This window comes from Thunnus thynnus, chromosome 9 (genome assembly GCF_963924715.1).
Source record: "Thunnus thynnus chromosome 9, fThuThy2.1, whole genome shotgun sequence".
Taxonomy (NCBI): domain Eukaryota; kingdom Metazoa; phylum Chordata; class Actinopteri; order Scombriformes; family Scombridae; genus Thunnus; species Thunnus thynnus.
In genome coordinates this window covers 2,826,248-2,842,204 of record NC_089525.1, presented here as the reverse complement: position 1 = coordinate 2,842,204, position 15,957 = coordinate 2,826,248, and the positions used below count along the sequence as shown (strand labels likewise).

General features: G+C 41.5%; 1 protein-coding gene across 2 annotated transcripts; it reads right to left on the bottom strand.

The window, feature by feature from the left end:
• Nucleotides 1-719: 719 nt before the first annotated feature.
• nocta (nocturnin a) lies at nucleotides 720-13,671 on the bottom strand. 2 transcript variants are annotated; one of them, XM_067598516.1, is made up of 3 exons: nucleotides 13,028-13,671; nucleotides 2,420-2,701; nucleotides 720-2,301 (listed from the first exon to the last, which is right to left on the bottom strand). In XM_067598516.1, the coding sequence occupies exons 1-3, from the start codon at nucleotides 13,242-13,244 to the stop codon at nucleotides 1,436-1,438; spliced, it is 1,365 nt and encodes a 454-aa protein (XP_067454617.1). In that variant the 5' UTR covers nucleotides 13,245-13,671; the 3' UTR covers nucleotides 720-1,435. The 2 variants fall into 2 exon arrangements, with proteins under 2 accessions (XP_067454617.1, XP_067454618.1); XM_067598517.1 differs by lacking the exon at nucleotides 13,028-13,671 and adding an exon at nucleotides 5,119-8,621.
• Nucleotides 13,672-15,957: the final 2,286 nt, after the last annotated feature.

Genomic DNA, 15,957 nt, shown 5'->3' with positions numbered 1-15,957 from the left:
TACTTCTTCCAGAGTTCCCTTCATTTAGGCCAAGGGGCTGAGACCAAACCAGGAACACACCTACTCACTATTGTAGAGCAATGCTATATGAGTATAATACTGAAGCAAAGAACAATACTAAAGACATGAAAACTGAAATAACACATGGAATCATGTTGCAAACTCAAATATTTTAGATTCATTCCATGTGATGACCTCAAAAGATATGAAACAGTTTGCTTTAGTTTTAACAATACATAATTACGTATGTGCTATTTCATAGTTTTCATGTCTTGACTTTTGAAAGAAACTAGAAAATAGTAAAAAATAAAGAAATGAGTGTGTGTCCAAACTTTTTTTTTTAAGAATCAAAAATCCAGCAGAATGTGTGAATCTGTTTTTGATTCCACACAACGTTTTTGTCAAAGCCTGCCAACTACATTACCCACAATGCAACTCAACAGCACACAGGTTAGATCAGAGTTTCAGGTGTGTTACGTTAGTAGCAGCTAATGTATCCTGGAGCTACTAGCCTCCATCAGACATGGGGAGTGCTAACCTCACTGCTTTCTAACTCCACACCCCCAGAGTTCTGTTTTCAGCCTCAACTGACACACTGGAGACACAAAAGGCTTTTTACTACTTTAACATGTAAGACTCGGAAACACACTGAGCTGGAAAATCAGTGGAGTCATTAGTGGATGAGTCCTATGAAGCTGTAAATGAAACAGGACAACAGAGACAGTAAAAATATTGACTTTATTATATATATATATATATATTAACATTTCTCCTCCAATGTAATCACAGCACTAACACTGTCATGATTACCAACGTCAAACTGAAGAACCATAGAGTTCAATGAAAACTGTTTATTAAAGTATAACCCACTGATAAAATATAAAGAATAATTTAATAGAATTACAACAGTCTTGTGCGTATTGGAAACAATAAATAACTGCAGCTGATTTCAAATCTCAGCAGCCATGTGCTGGAGGAGCAACATGAAGCCGTTAGCTGCCTCGTCAGCTGAAGTTCACTTAAACAAAAAGTTAAGTTAAAGAGCTCAAACACACTGTTGAATACAAATAGCATTTTATAGCTTCAGTGTGACTCTAAACCCCACCCACCTCCACCCCACTCAAGACATCAAATCCCAATCATCATTTATTCCTGCAGGAGTGATGTCACAGCGTCTAACATCACTCCTACGTTTCCCATCATGACTATCTTTAAAATATTAGCAAAATTACAGAAAGTGACACATGTGTATCTGAGTTTGTGTCTGCCTCTTGATTGACAGGTCGCCTATGATTTGCGCTCCGATCAGGTTTAACTCGCCCCACCGTGACCCCACCCTCTGTCTGCTGGCTCCAACATGAGCAGATGCAGACCAGCGGATGATGTCACACTCACTCAGTCCTCATATTGGTCCAGTGCTGCTGTGACTGACAGCCTACATCAACCTATGGGGCTCTTCCCTGAAGCTGATGTCACAGAGCAGTGATAAATGGTCAGAGGGGTAGTGGTATGAGGGGAGGCGATCTGGACCGATCTGTTCTTCAGTGGGAATGTCCAACAGGCACTCCACACCCAAAGCATCCTGGGTATACCAGATGTAATCCAGCGTGCTGCAGCTCTCTCCGGAGGGGCGGATCTTCCAGGTGGTGTAGGCCGGCTCCGTCTGTCCGTCAGAGCTCAGCAGCTTGTATGCAGAGTCCAGGCCGAGGGGGGATGACAGGAATCGCCTGTAAACGTCCTCTGAGGGCTCTGCGTTAAAGTCCCCGCACACCACTAACGGGTCTTTGCCGGACACCGCCTCGCTCTGGCCGCCACCACTCCTGCATGTTATGCTTCTCAGGCGCTGCAGCAGGTCAGCGCCCTGCGCGCTCCGCAGCCTCTCCCAGCCGCTGCGAGCTTTCAGATGTGTGACAGCGACGCACAGCCGCCGGCCTGTTACCCGGCAGTGCAGCGTCTGCACGATGGCTACCTGGTTGGTGGGCAGCATCATGGCCGACAGTCGCAGGTGAGCTGTGGACTGGAGGGAGAAGCGTGAGCGGCGGTAAAACAGAGCGCAGCCGTCGGGGCCGTTATTCTGCTCTACATCCAGACAGGGAGAACAGGGTTTGGCCAGGAAGCTGCCATGGTAACCCAGGCTGGCCATGATGGGCAGGAAAGTGTCATAGTAGTGATCCACTTCCTGTAGACACAGGATATCAGGGCGGTAGGTGAGGATCTCCTCCAGGATCAGGTACTTCCTTTCCTGCCAGTTGAGGGCGTCCAATGGACAACGAATAAACCCGTCCTTCCCCTCACCTAGAGCTGGAACACAAGAGAGAGACTGTTTGCCAAATGTTTGCATTTTCATACCAAAATGGTCCAGATATCATTTTTACATATACACACTGCAGTCACATGTGGTTCATCTATAGATTTGTACCTTGTGCCAGTATATTCCACTGCATGACTCGTATGGATGGGTTGTGCTTGTGGCAGCGGGGCGCTGTGCCGCTGGGATAGACCAGATCCCGGTGTGGTCTGGCTGGACGCCTCTGCAGGGCCTCCTCACACTCTCTCAGCAGCTGGTCCGGGTCGATCTCAACCAGGTCCTCCTGGTCTGGATTCTCCTCCAGGTACGTGTCTGGGTGGGCCAGGGGAGCGCTGTTCAGCGACTGGGCCATCGTACCAAACAACCTGCTGCTGCTGCCTCCCATTGGACAAACTAGAAGAGAGGAAAAGTGTATGGTCATTAAAGGTGCCTTGTGTCTTAAGTCTGCTAACATTAGCCACCATAAGCTAATGGTCATACCAGACCCAAAAAGGCTAAATCAGTATTGAGCATCTTTAGCTGAGACACATGAAGTTGACTGACAACACAAAGACATGCCAGACAGTCAGTAGTGTAGACAGGACAAAGGTTTTGTTGCTAATTTGGTTGCTTTGGCCTTCAGAGGTTTTAGAACATACTGACTAAACATTTGTTGAGACCATTCACTGAAGTTCTGACCACTAGAAAGCAAACAGTTCAACAGTCCAGTACATGCAGGAGAGGACGCTGACTGGACATTCACCTGATTATAACAGAGGGCTGTCAGCCTGATATGTCTGATATGTATTGTACAAGGACTGCAGTATCTGATTGGATCAGTCACACACAAAAAGAAGAGACAGCTCAAACAGTGTTGTAGATACAGGCTCAGGGTCAGAAGCATGTGTGATCCTCTGTTACTGGCACAAAGGGACAGTCCACTTTGGCAACAGAATAAAAGGTTGTTTTTTGTCCAAATCCTAATCAGTCCTTATATAACACCAACAGGTATCTACTGATAGAGTCTGATCTGATACTTATTCATGTAAAAGACACAGCTGTCCAGTGCACACAGGCTACAATCTGCAAGTGAGATGATATAGAACTTTGTTTTTTTGTGCCAAAGATGCTCTACATTTTTAAAATGATATAAACTCAACAGCAAAAGATTTGAAATGTGGCACATAAAATAACAGGTGAAGCTGAAATTTAGTACATCTTATTTTTCACAGCTACTTAATCCACATACTGAAGATCCTGCTTCAAATCTATTAAACTCATCAGCTTAGTTTCAAAAGTTCAAAAGTTGAACTGAGAGAAGAGACTCCTCGCCTTGAAGTCCATGTGACATCACGTATGTCCACCAATAGAAATAATGTTTTCTGTTTTACAGGCTGGCTCCAGGCCAGTCAAAGGTCTAACTACTACCACTATTACATGAAACAAGCTTACATAACTAGTCAAGCTTAGCTAATTGCATGTTATTGCTGCTTCCCATATTAGACTGCATGGTGTTTTCTTTCATTTTCTGATATGCACACAACTCCAACACCTGCACTCTTTATCTTTTTGGTCTGTCTGGTGGAGTGGAGGCTTTCTTATGTTGTTCTTTATAGGTGCAAATTAAAATTATGCATTAAAACAGATATCAGACTGGAAACATTGTTTCAAATGTCTAAATGTTGGAGCCGATATTATTCCTGAACTCTGGAACCAACACCAAGCATTCATTCATATAATACCTTACTTCTCAGACATATAACAGTTTGTTGCATGGAACCCTTTTTGGTTCATCTATCAAAAATAGTCATATGGAAGCTTTACTGACATAATTAACAAAGTTATGTTAAAGATATTTAAATCAGGAATGATCTAGTCACAGACCAGGCTCTCTGCAGGTTCACCAAGTCAAATTTAAGATTTGAAGACCTTTTTAATACCACATACAATCTAATTTAATACCTGTTTCACCATCATACCAGCCAAAGTATGAAACTATGAAGGAAACCCAGTAGGAACCATATGGCCTATAATTATTTATTAGTACAGTGTACCATCACATTTTTTTCAGCACTTCTCAGCAGTATGAAACAATAATTCCTAATGAAGTAATTAACTAAATTCATGTGAGCTGGACCTGCACAAGCAGCAGAAAACAGATGAATTCACCAGTTCAAATGTATCAACACTTCCTAGTTACTGTAGCTACAACAGATATACAATTACAGCAACTGCTTTTTAATACCCTAACGATTATTTTCATTATCGATTAATCTGACAATTATTTTCTTAAATAATTGATTAGTTATTTGGTCCATAAAATGGTGAAACATGTCGATCAAATGTCTTGTTTTGTCCACAATCCAAAGATATTCAGTTTACTGTCAAAGAGGACTAAAGAAACCAGAAAATATTCACATTTGAGACGCTGGAATCGGAGGATTTGGACATTTTTTTTCTTAAAATTGACCCAAGATGATTAATCAGTTATCAAAATAGTTGGCGAGTAATTTAATAGTTGACAACTGATCGATTAATCATTGCAGCTCTAATACCCTCTAAGGCCTTTTGTTGAGTACTTTTTAAGACACTTCAAGACAACGGCAGAGACCCTGGAGAAGAAATGAGCTATCTGACTGAGCATTCAGTGCTGTTGGATTGGTTAATACTGCTACAGATACATTTCAGTCAGTATGCACCTCGTCTGTGCAGCCTTAACGGTAGAGCTGGACAGTGAGGCCTTCACCTTTCACCTCCTTACTGCTGCCTGTCTGTCTGTCTCTGCTCTACAGCTCCAGTCACTGTAAGTAACTGTTATATGAATGTCTTACCCACGGCCTCCATGTTTGACCAAATGCTTTCTTCCCTCTTCTTCCTACAGACCAGGACAGTCCACGTCTGTCTGTCTCTGTCATTCACTCCTGCCTTCTGCCCTTTTATCCTCTTCTATCACAGCGCTGCATCTCTTCCTCTCTGTCTGCCCAAGCTGTGACTCATCCTTTATCTGTCTCATCCCCAGTACGTCCGTCTCCCTCTCCCTCTGAATCATCGCTTTACACCCCTCCCTTCCCCGCTCTGGTTCGCTGTGTCACACAGTGACCTCTGCAGAGCCGGGAGACACGGTAAGCCTGTCTCAGAAACGGAGAGAGACCAATCAGGTTTCTGTATTAACACGGTCACTATAGTGATGAGTGATGCTGACTGAAGAACAGGGAGCATTTTTTGAAGGAAAAGGGTTAGGAAGGAAGGAAGGAAGGAAGTTGAAAAAAAAGAGAAAAGTTGGTCAGAGCTGCAGGGGTGGATCGGTGTGTCTCTGGGTGTGTGTGTGTGTGTGTGTGTGTGTCATGGGTACAAGGATGTTATCTAACTAATGGACTAAGTGGGAAGGGTTTTTGATAAGAATGAGCGTGTTGTTCAACAGGTGGGGATGACAGCGCTGGACACACACACACACCCAAACCCACACACACACACACACACACACAGAGGAAATGTGTTCTCTGCCTAACTGACAGGGACAGAGTCTGGATTGTTCTCTTTGTCAGTGGACAGATCCTTTCCTTAACCTGCTTAATTCACTAATCTGATTTAGGGTCAGTGTTCACCATTTACTGCAGAATGTTACTCTTCAGGCTAAAAAGAATTTTTCTGAAACAGCATTTAATCTGGGACAAAAATGCTCCATGATTCCCCCCAAACACTGTGTAATAACTTTCATGTGTTCCTTCTATTTAAATCTTTACATGAATAGTCTAACAGAATGGTTGTGTTGTTGTCATGTTCATGTATGTTACATTTCATGATACGGAATAAAACTATTCATATGATGACACTGGAATAAAGCTGTTGTCAAACATATTTCACAACTATAACAATGAGATTTGATGAGAAGAGAGCAGTTGAGGAACTATGTTAGCCTTGGTTAGCTTGTTAAATGCTCATATGACAACATCTGTGCTGCTTTACATGATACTGAGTTGCCAGTTTATCCAGCAGCTACATAATCTGAAATCATAAATACACTAAACGTACAATGTTCACTGTGAAATTCCATTCTTGCCATTGAAAACTGTTTTACTGTTTGACCCCCCCAAAAAAGAAAAAAATTTAAACTCTAGATCCAGTTATTAGCTTTGTTCTAGAACTAGAGGATATTAGCATGGTTTGGATAATGTGTTGTCTTACAGGTTTATAGTATTTTGTCCTTCCCCACAACATATTATAGCAACACAGAGAATCTACAGCCATGCTAGCAGCTCTGTGAGGCTGTACTGAGCTAAATGCTAACTTCAGCATGCTAACACGCTCACAGTGACAGTTAGCATGCTGATTATTAGCTGGGACTGCTTTCTATGTAGCATGTTAGCATGTAAGGCTGCGACTTTTTTTTGTCGATTAATCTAACGATTATTATTTCAATTAAGCCGACGATTATTTTTTGGATTATTCTTTTGATTATTTTCTGATTAGTCGATTAATCCATTGATTAACTTGCCAATAAATAACCGTATAAGTATTTTCTCTAAAAGTACTTCCCAACATAAAAAAATAAAGTGCCAAGAATTAAAAGGCATCTATCAGTAACACAAATGTGCATCAGCTATATGAAGTCGGCTCAGTCTTCATTAATAAAGTGGTGAGTGAAATCTAAGTATGCCTCAGTGGTGACACTTGTTCATCCATCTGTGGTGAGTGATTTTGGTTTTGCTTTCAGTCTCTTCAGAGTCTGGTCATATCTCCTCTCTATCAGCGTGGTGAAGTGGGCCCTGGAGGGGAGTGTGTACTGTGGGTAAACTGTGTTGACCATCACATGGAAGCCCTGGCCCTCCACAATAGAAAGGGTCTCATATCCTTGACAATCATGTTGAGAATGCTATCAGAAAGTCCAGCTGCTAAGTGGAAGCAAAAGGTTGCTTACACTTACAGCGTAACACCAATGGAAAGGGAAGCCACAATACCTGGGGGTGAATTCAAACAGTGTGATGCATTCCACACAAATCGACGTATTTATGTTATTAACGTAATTGATAACGTTTACGCGTTGTTCCAGCCCTACTAGCATGCTAACATTACCAACTAAACACAAAGTGCAGCTGACTCTGAGGGGAATGTCATTGGTTTGTGATCAAATATCTGCAAAACTAACTAACTCAACTGGACAAAGTAAACTTTTGACCTGATGATAATGCTAGATGAAAAGTCATAAGATCTCCAAAGTGATTACAATTCACCCAGACAGGAAAATCAACACTTGTGCCACATTTCATGGCAATCCATTCAAAATGAGCTACAATGTTTCAGTCATAACTAAAACTGTCAACCTTTAACTGGCAGACTGACATGTCTAGAGCTACACCACTAGCTTGTAGCCTCAACATGACCACACAAATCTAACAGTTACAATCAGTGTTTCTCTGCTATACATCAGGCTGTTTTTTTTAGCTGTAGCAAAAACGTGTCTATGGATGCTGATCAATTCTACATAGTGTCATCATGTCCAACCTATCAGAGGGGAGTGACACTGACTGGACCAGATCTGATTTATCTGTTGGCCACATAAACATATAACACCAAAAGATACTTACATGGAACAAAATCGACGAAAGAAACACACACACACACAGTTTCCAGTCTCTTCACTGGTTATCCACCTAACGCTGCCTGTCGTCTTCTTCCTGGCTCAGCAGAGCTGCATTGGATCAAGCGGTCTGCTGGATGTGGGGATGGAGGCACAGTGTGACTCTCATGAGACGGTCCCAGTGATTGCTGCTGTGGCAGCCAGATGAAGGAGGTGACTCAGTCCTGGACTGGCCCATTCAAGAATGCTCTCCCTCTCTCTCAAACACACACACATTAACAGAATGGCAGCTGTGCAGCGTAAGCAGTCCAGAGAGGAAACTTGTGCAGTAAACTGGAAATGTCAGTCAACAATGAACCTTCAGGCAAGCAAAGAATTTACATTCACTGTGTGTGTTCATTCCACAGTCACCCTATGAAGGAATACACACTTAGGACCAAATCCACAAAGAATGGATTGTGCCCACTGACAACACCGACAGTTGCGCAGCAGTTATGACCGCAATCTGCCCCGTTTTAAAGTCCTATTCACTAAACATTTCGTGCTAATGACATACCGGCACAAACACACTTAGATAGTTTTGCAGCTGAGTGCAATTTGCCTTCGTTTTGCCTCTGATTGAGTGAGTCCAGCGGTTTCCAGTGTTTCAGGCTTTTCTCCACTTTTCAGCACACAGATTGGTCCTACAGAGTGCACATCAATTCACTATCATTCAAACTTCACAAGCTTTAATATCTGAAGAGAGAGAGAGAAAGAGAGAAAGAGAGAGAGAGAGTGAGAGAGAGAGAGAGAGAGAGAGAGGAGTGAGTGTGTGCAGTTAACACTAACTATCTGAGGATGCTAATAACACTAATTGTGTGTGGTAATTAGCGCTGGTCTTTGTGAATTAGACTGTTTTTGAAACAAGGCTTATTTGCATAGAAAGGGGCCAATTTTGCACTGAATGTATGAATATTACCTAATTTACATACATGCAAATGGACCCGGCAACCCATGAAGCAGTTTGCTTGGCAGCGCAGTTTATGGTGCATTTCACCCTTAACAGGTACTTTGTGAATCACATGCTATCATTCTGTCACATCTGTATAGGTTTAGTGGCCACAAAAGCCGTGCAATCATTTAGTGGATTTGGCCATTACTGTTAAGCACTCGGTGCAGACTCAAACCAACAACGATCTGATCTACTAACAAGTATTGTGTGTGTATCAAAGCCTGATGTATCTTATTCCTCTGAGCTGTTGTCCAAAAACTATTAAAAACACAGCGAGCCACACTGCTAACATGTTCCCTCATCACCATGAACACACACACTCATTTATTTTGACTCAATCACACTGTCCTGCTGCCAGAAATACTCACAAGTGTAACACCAAATGTGGATTCATCCGCTGCTGAAAGTAGTCCCCAGCAAATGCACATTTTCCTCCTGTTTGAGTAATGTTTCTTAAAACTACAGTGACCAGCTGTTTCAGGAAATTACTGAACCTTTTTTTGAAAAATGAAACTAAATATTTTATTTTATCACAGATTTTTTGGAAATATATTCTTTCCCTAAAAGACTGACTGACACATAGAAACGAGTCACTTTAAAAACAATAAAACACTGACCTTGTTTGACTCAGAGCCATCTATCAGCATGAGTGTTAATGAGGTCATCCTCATTAGCCTGGTGTGTCCCCTGTCAGCACTGTTGCTGATTACTGGAAATATTTTACACAAGTAGGCACTTGGTAACTTACAAGTAGTGCAGTGTGTGTAGACATTTTACATATGAGGAGAAGCAAAGGTGAAGGTACTAACATTAATAACAGATGCACTCCAGGTGTTTAGTTCAACAAGTACAACCCTGCTATCATGCTTACTGGCTCTTTTAATGGAACCATCATCTGTGTCATTAGTTCCACCTGTGTTCTTCCTGCTGTAACAAGTCAGAATGTCTGCTGGGGAAAAAGCCTGTTGGGACTCAGTTTGTATATTTCCAGACTCCAGCTTCTCTCAGTGCCTTGTTACCAAGTTTGAACTTGTGTTCTTGAGAACTGTTGGCAAAGCCAACAGCCAACTGAATTCAGTAATCCACCCTTACAAGGAAAAAGGGATGCAGTACGCTCAATTAGCATTTAGGACCATAGTGTTCTTGTTGAGATGAGTAGCTCAGCTGACTGTAGAAAACATCGCTGCTGGTTGATGCAGCATGCATGCTGGGATACTTGTCTATCTTGTCTATCTTAAGAACACAAGTCAGCTCCAAATGCATCTGTGATAAAACAGGAGGAGCAACAACACTTATAGGAATTTGGAACATACTTGGCGAAAGTACAGACAGGAACTTCGATTGAGAAAAACATATCGTCTCATACTTCCTCATTTCAGTACCAACTCACCAGTGACACACACATCAAGTCCACAGATATCAGCAAAAAAGACAGTGTCGTTATGTCATTTCCACCCTAGTACTAAATATACAAAATAAAAGAAGTCTTTGAGCAGAAAATCACAAATCAGAGTAGCACCGCTGACTCACATCTATTCCATGTCTTATAAAAAATGATTGCTCCCATTTTGCACTCTGCTGTTTTCTCTGCAGCAAAGGAAGGTGCTGATGGTGGCAGGAGTCCAGTTCCAGCACTCAGTGGAGCTGCTGCTCAGTAACTGGGTGGTGCTGGTTACACACACAGATCAAATTCCAGGACATCGTCTCCTTTGGTGTGGCAGCCGCATGCAAATTAAATAAATTACCAGAGTCACGTATTAGATAAGTGGTACTGGGTGGAAGATGAATGCAGGATGGCTCTATATATAGGTCTAATGTGACATTAATCAGACACTGAGCTGTCTGTGGAACTGCAGACTTTAGTCTTGTAGTGTCAACAATGCCAAGCTAACTCAAGAGATTTTACTTTTTAATGTGGCTTATAAAGGCCTGACTGATTGATTTAACCCTGGTGTGCACTCTGCGTTGTCCCATGTCTTCTTCATTGGAAGGTTATGCAACCCGGCCTGACCAATCCCATTACAGAGGCCAGTAAAGATGCATGGAGTTAGATAAAGAGTTTTAGCCATCAGTGGGCTCAAATGCAAAAGCAGCTAATTTAAGAAACCATTTTGCTGCTGACCCCAGGTCATGTAGGAATATTTGTGAGTGTGTGCGTGCGTGCGTGACATGACCACAGGCATAAAATAGAGGCCTGACCTGCTTTCTTGTGACAAAACCTAAAATAGACAAACCTCCAACCTGATTAGAGCTGCGTGACTAACTAAAACGCTGCTTCCTGACGGGCTTTACATCAGTAAGCTTTAACCGGTACAGGTTTCTGAAGGTTTCCTCAGGATTCTCCAAACTGCATTTCCACCATGCCACTAAACATTCAAACCTCTCTTCCTGGAAAGAAATAATCCCTTTCTAAAGCAGGACAGTGGTTCACAAATCCAGCTGCACTGACCTGCAAAGGTCCTTCTTTATATTTAAGGTAACCAGGCCAATCCTGTGTATTTACATCTCAGCACCAGGGCTGATCTCTGCTTCTCCATACAGTCCTGTCACCTTCTTTGTCAGCCAGTTAAGTGTAGCTCTGAATGCAGTGCAATTAGTAAAATCAAGGTTTGCAACGGCAGGAAGGAAACTGAGGCTGCTGAAACATAGAGGTACCTGCTTAAAAACATCCTGTATCACAGGGGAAGAGAGGTAATAAATAGAACTAGGTTGTTAATGTGAGCAGTCAGAGAGAAAAGAGCGTCACCTGTAGAAACCCCAAGTAAGAGCATCTAACACTGCTGAACACACTGGTTGGCTGACAGGTGATTTTTTACAGATTAACCCTTTAATTCCTCATAAATGTTCAGTTTTATTCACTGTTTGAGAAACTTCAAAGACAAACACATACCTAACATGAGGTAATTAATAACCAACGTGGATGAGGGTCTAAAAGTGCTCAGAATAACCTACAGTTCCAAGACAGCAAACTCCAGCTGTTGATGAAGACCCTGTAATACGGCTGAAAGCTCTAGAACAAGGAGTAAGTGAACCTTGAGTGAAGATTGTTTTGTCAGGGTAACAAAAGACATCATTTTGGACTCTGGGAATCTGTGATGGGCATTTTTCATTATTGTCTTACATTTTACAGACTAGATAAATTATTGAGAAAATCACTAGCAGATGAATTGATAATGAAAGGGGGCTCTGGGAAATTGTGCGGAGCATTTTATGCTAGTGTCTGATATTTTATAGACTCTACAATTAATCAAAACAACAGTCTGCACACTAGTCACAGCCATATAGCAAACAAACATGAAATAATTCTTTGTGACAGTTTGTTTAGACCTGGGAAGACCAACCAGACGGCAGGTGTTAAGAAAAGTTCTCATGATGTGTATGCTGATGCTGCTGTATAAACTAGACTGCTGTGTACTTCATGTAACTTTCAGTTCATGTTGTTCTGCAGATGCCATGACAAAGCAGACTGAGAAATGACGATTTTAAGGAACATTCTGTCCTGTGCAGTCGCCTGCTGAAACTCTTCTCATGTCACGCCTCAGACATTTCTAGGTTGCAGGTCGCTGAATATGGGACAGATGTCAGTGAGAGGAAGGGATCATAAAGTGGGGAAGACTGTTACATCATCAGCAACACACGCAATGATTGCAAACACATGCACAGTTTAACATGTGTAAACCAGTTTTGCATCTCAGATGAATAATTAAACTTGAAGTCAAAGCCGATACTGATATTATATTGATACTTCAACATGTACTAGGAGGACAGCCTGTTTAACTCTTGACTGATCTTAAAATGAAAAGATCTTTATGTTGAGCTCAGTTGAAAAGAATTGTCATTGTCAAAGAGGTAAAGCCACAAAGCATAACTTATCATCTCTTCAGTCATTAGTAGCCTACCTTATAGTGAAACCTGAGGTCCATTAATGTGGACTATTTGTACAAAATCTCAACTTTTTCAGTATAAAACTAAGGAGCAGGGTGGTGACATTTACTGCCTCGTGGACTACATTATGTGACGACTCGTGGTTTGACTGCCATCGATTCAGAAACCACATTTTGAGTCATGGAGGATGACACGTCATATACTGATGAGTACAGTGTGGTAGAGAGGCTAACTCGATATTATCACTGTCGGTGAATTCTGGACGAAATACTGAAGTGTACGGTACCTGGTGCTGCCCCAGGTGTGGATGCTCCACTCGGCTTCAGCTGGGGACAGGTCCCGTTGACACCCCCTCTTCCTCCTCGGACACCGGTGTCAGAGCGTCGAGGTCCCGCCGGAGCTGAGACCGCTCCCGGTGAAAACGGTCTTCTGGTAGTCGGCCCCCCCAGTGAAGAGACACACAGCTGGCTCAATAAAGCCGAACAGCGACGGGCTGGATTCATTATTTACTGTACTGACTCAAGCGGAGAAAGAACTATAAGTTACTGGCAGTTACTGACTTTTCACCTACACCAACGAAACCGGGCCATTAATTCAACAAAAAGCTTGAGAATGTTCCCCCTGCACGCGGGTTGACAGAATAAACTTGCTTTTCTCGTTGTACTGTTGGAGGCAACACACAGAAAGCCGGTAAGTTACATCATTTTCTGGTGCGTCACGGAACGCCGGCTAGAGGGGTTAGCGGCTAATGAGCTAGTCCGTGCCGTTTAACCTAGGACACCAAAATACGTGTGAATTGACTATATTCTACAACACGTGCATACAAACAGTAGAAAATATATCTGACAATTTTACTTTCGTTGCCAAGCCAACATCTAAAAAGTCCCATGTACTTCTCCCCCCTCTTATCACCGGTGGTTTGAGCCGCACTGTCATTTGTAGGCTACTGGAGGCGGGAGGGTGTGAACGTTCTATAATCAGGCCAATCAGCTTACAGTGCGCTTATTGCACACGAATGACGTGTCTGACGTCATCAGCACGCCCTATGTTCTCTATGATGTACATCCATGTGCAAAGCTTTAAGGATCCTTCACACATAATGGGTTCATCGTACTTTTAACTGATTATTCAGTGATTGTGTTGTCATGTTTATCAATTTTAAAGAAGATGGATTTTATTTCTTCTCTTTAATGCTAAAAGATAGCAAATGTTGCACTGTATTCAAAGCTATTGTAACGCATTCCAATGGTCTAACTGTGGCTTGTGTAACTCTTTATAACAGTGCTAGCTATATTTTTGTGGAAGATGTTGCCTTTACCTCAACAATGGTGTTGAAGTAATAAAAATAATAGTTTCTTTAAGTTTATTATCTCGGTAAAATTGTTTGTTGAACTTGAGAATTTTTTTTTTACGCAATAAAAAATGTATTTGAAAATGTCTACGCATGTGTCCTTCTCAAATGATATCACCAGTCCTGTAAAATCTCAGGAGCCTGGCCTATTAGCCAACATACTGCCAGCCTAAAGAATGAGCAGGATTAAGAAGAGCAAGATCAATTTATTATCTTTTCTTCTTTTTTTTTTATACACAAGTATGTTTCATTAGTTTCTGTGATGCAATATGTGGATGTGACTGTCATTGTATTCTTGCTTTAAAAAAACAAACGTCTGTCTATATTTTACATTAAATCCGTGTGAGCTTTTTGAGAACAATGAGTTTCAGATCATGTGAGTGCGTAAACGCTACCAAAGCCACTTTCTCCCTTATTGTAAATAAAGTACAGTAGCCTACAGTAAAGGTAACATAAAGTTGTCATTTGCATTGTTAATTAGTTGTAAGGAAATGGTCAGTGGTCTTTTTTGCAACAAAGTGACCTATTCTCTCTATCCCCTCTTCAGTGTTTATTTTTGATCTGTATTAGTGGAGTTACTTGAGGCTAAACTAACGTTCTAAAGCCATTATATAACCAGATGAAGGGTCAGTGTTGTGGGGATGCAGGGCTGTTTCTCTGTCAATTATTCATCAAAGTGAGCAAGAAAACAGCTCTATCAAGGTTGAATGGATTGTTCCAGGTTTGTTTTCAAAGTACATTTTATGTGAAGTCATGGTATGTGTGTACATACTATGACGAAGAAAACAAGCCAAGTAATGAAAACAATTGAAGTTTTATAAAAGAAGAATATATGCAGCATACCATATGTTTTTATTTGTATCTTTGTAAAAATTCAAAGATATTTTATAAATGAAAAAACAAACATCAACAATACAAGAGAACCAACTGGAGCCAAGTTTTTAGTTATTTATTCAAATAGGCTAAAGGTCTTTATTTTATTACCACTTCTTCTTTATCAAACCAAGATACAATATATTTCTCTAATATCTCACAGCTTCTCAAGCTTAAACATATATTCTCCCAAAATATATTTCACATGACCAAAAAAAAAAAGTTAATCGTTAGCAGTGATTACATGCAAGCAAGCAAGCAAATTGATTTTTTCCAACCACATTGTCTCCATAGGCTTGAATTTGCAGCCTATATATTTATAGTCACCACACAGAGCAGTTCATAGCTTAATATGTTCCCACTGCAGCCTCCAGGTAAAGCCATCTGGCATCTTAACAGATGAATCAGTTGTGTTGCAGGGCACAAATGCACTACCTCGTCTTCCCATCTCTGCTACCATCTGGTGGTCATTTAATGTAAAGGCATGGCTTAGAAGCTCAATTCTTTTGACAGATCAAATGGTTTCAAGCCTCAGTGTGACGAAGAAGGTTTGAATTCGAGCTCTGACTCTCTCAATCAGCCAATTTTCACAATATATAAACACAATAATAACAAAACTTCGCTTTAAAGATATAACAGTGTTTATTAAACAGTAGCAGAGTTAACAAGGTTAACCAATGCTTTGATCAATAAATCACTATCCTAAATTCTAAATCTATCTAAGCAATAACAGTGAAAACACATGCAAGTGGGAGTGTGTATGTGTATGTGTGTGTCTAAGTGTGTATGTTTGTGTGTGTGTGCGTGCGTGTGTGGGTGGCAAGATGGTGGACGTGATCTGGTGTGATGATGTCACGTGAGAGTTTAGATGGAGGTCATGACTATGGAAGGAAGTCATGTCATGCCAGAACCAAGTGGCGGATGTGACTGTGGTGTCTTGGTTAGAACAATAGCAAGATGGTGCCGCCTCTGCATCTCTGCACTCACCACAT

Coding starts and splice junctions, on each gene's coding strand:
- nocta (XM_067598516.1), bottom strand. CDS start 13,244: ATGAATCCAGCCCGTCGCTGTTCGGCTTTATTGAGCCAGCTGTGTGTC. Junction 2,702..13,027: donor CACACCTGGGGCAGCACCAG/GTACCGTACACT, acceptor CCTCTCTTCTAG/TTTGTCCAATGGGAGGCAGC. Junction 2,302..2,419: donor GTGGAATATACTGGCACAAG/GTACAAATCTAT, acceptor CTTGTGTTCCAG/CTCTAGGTGAGGGGAAGGAC.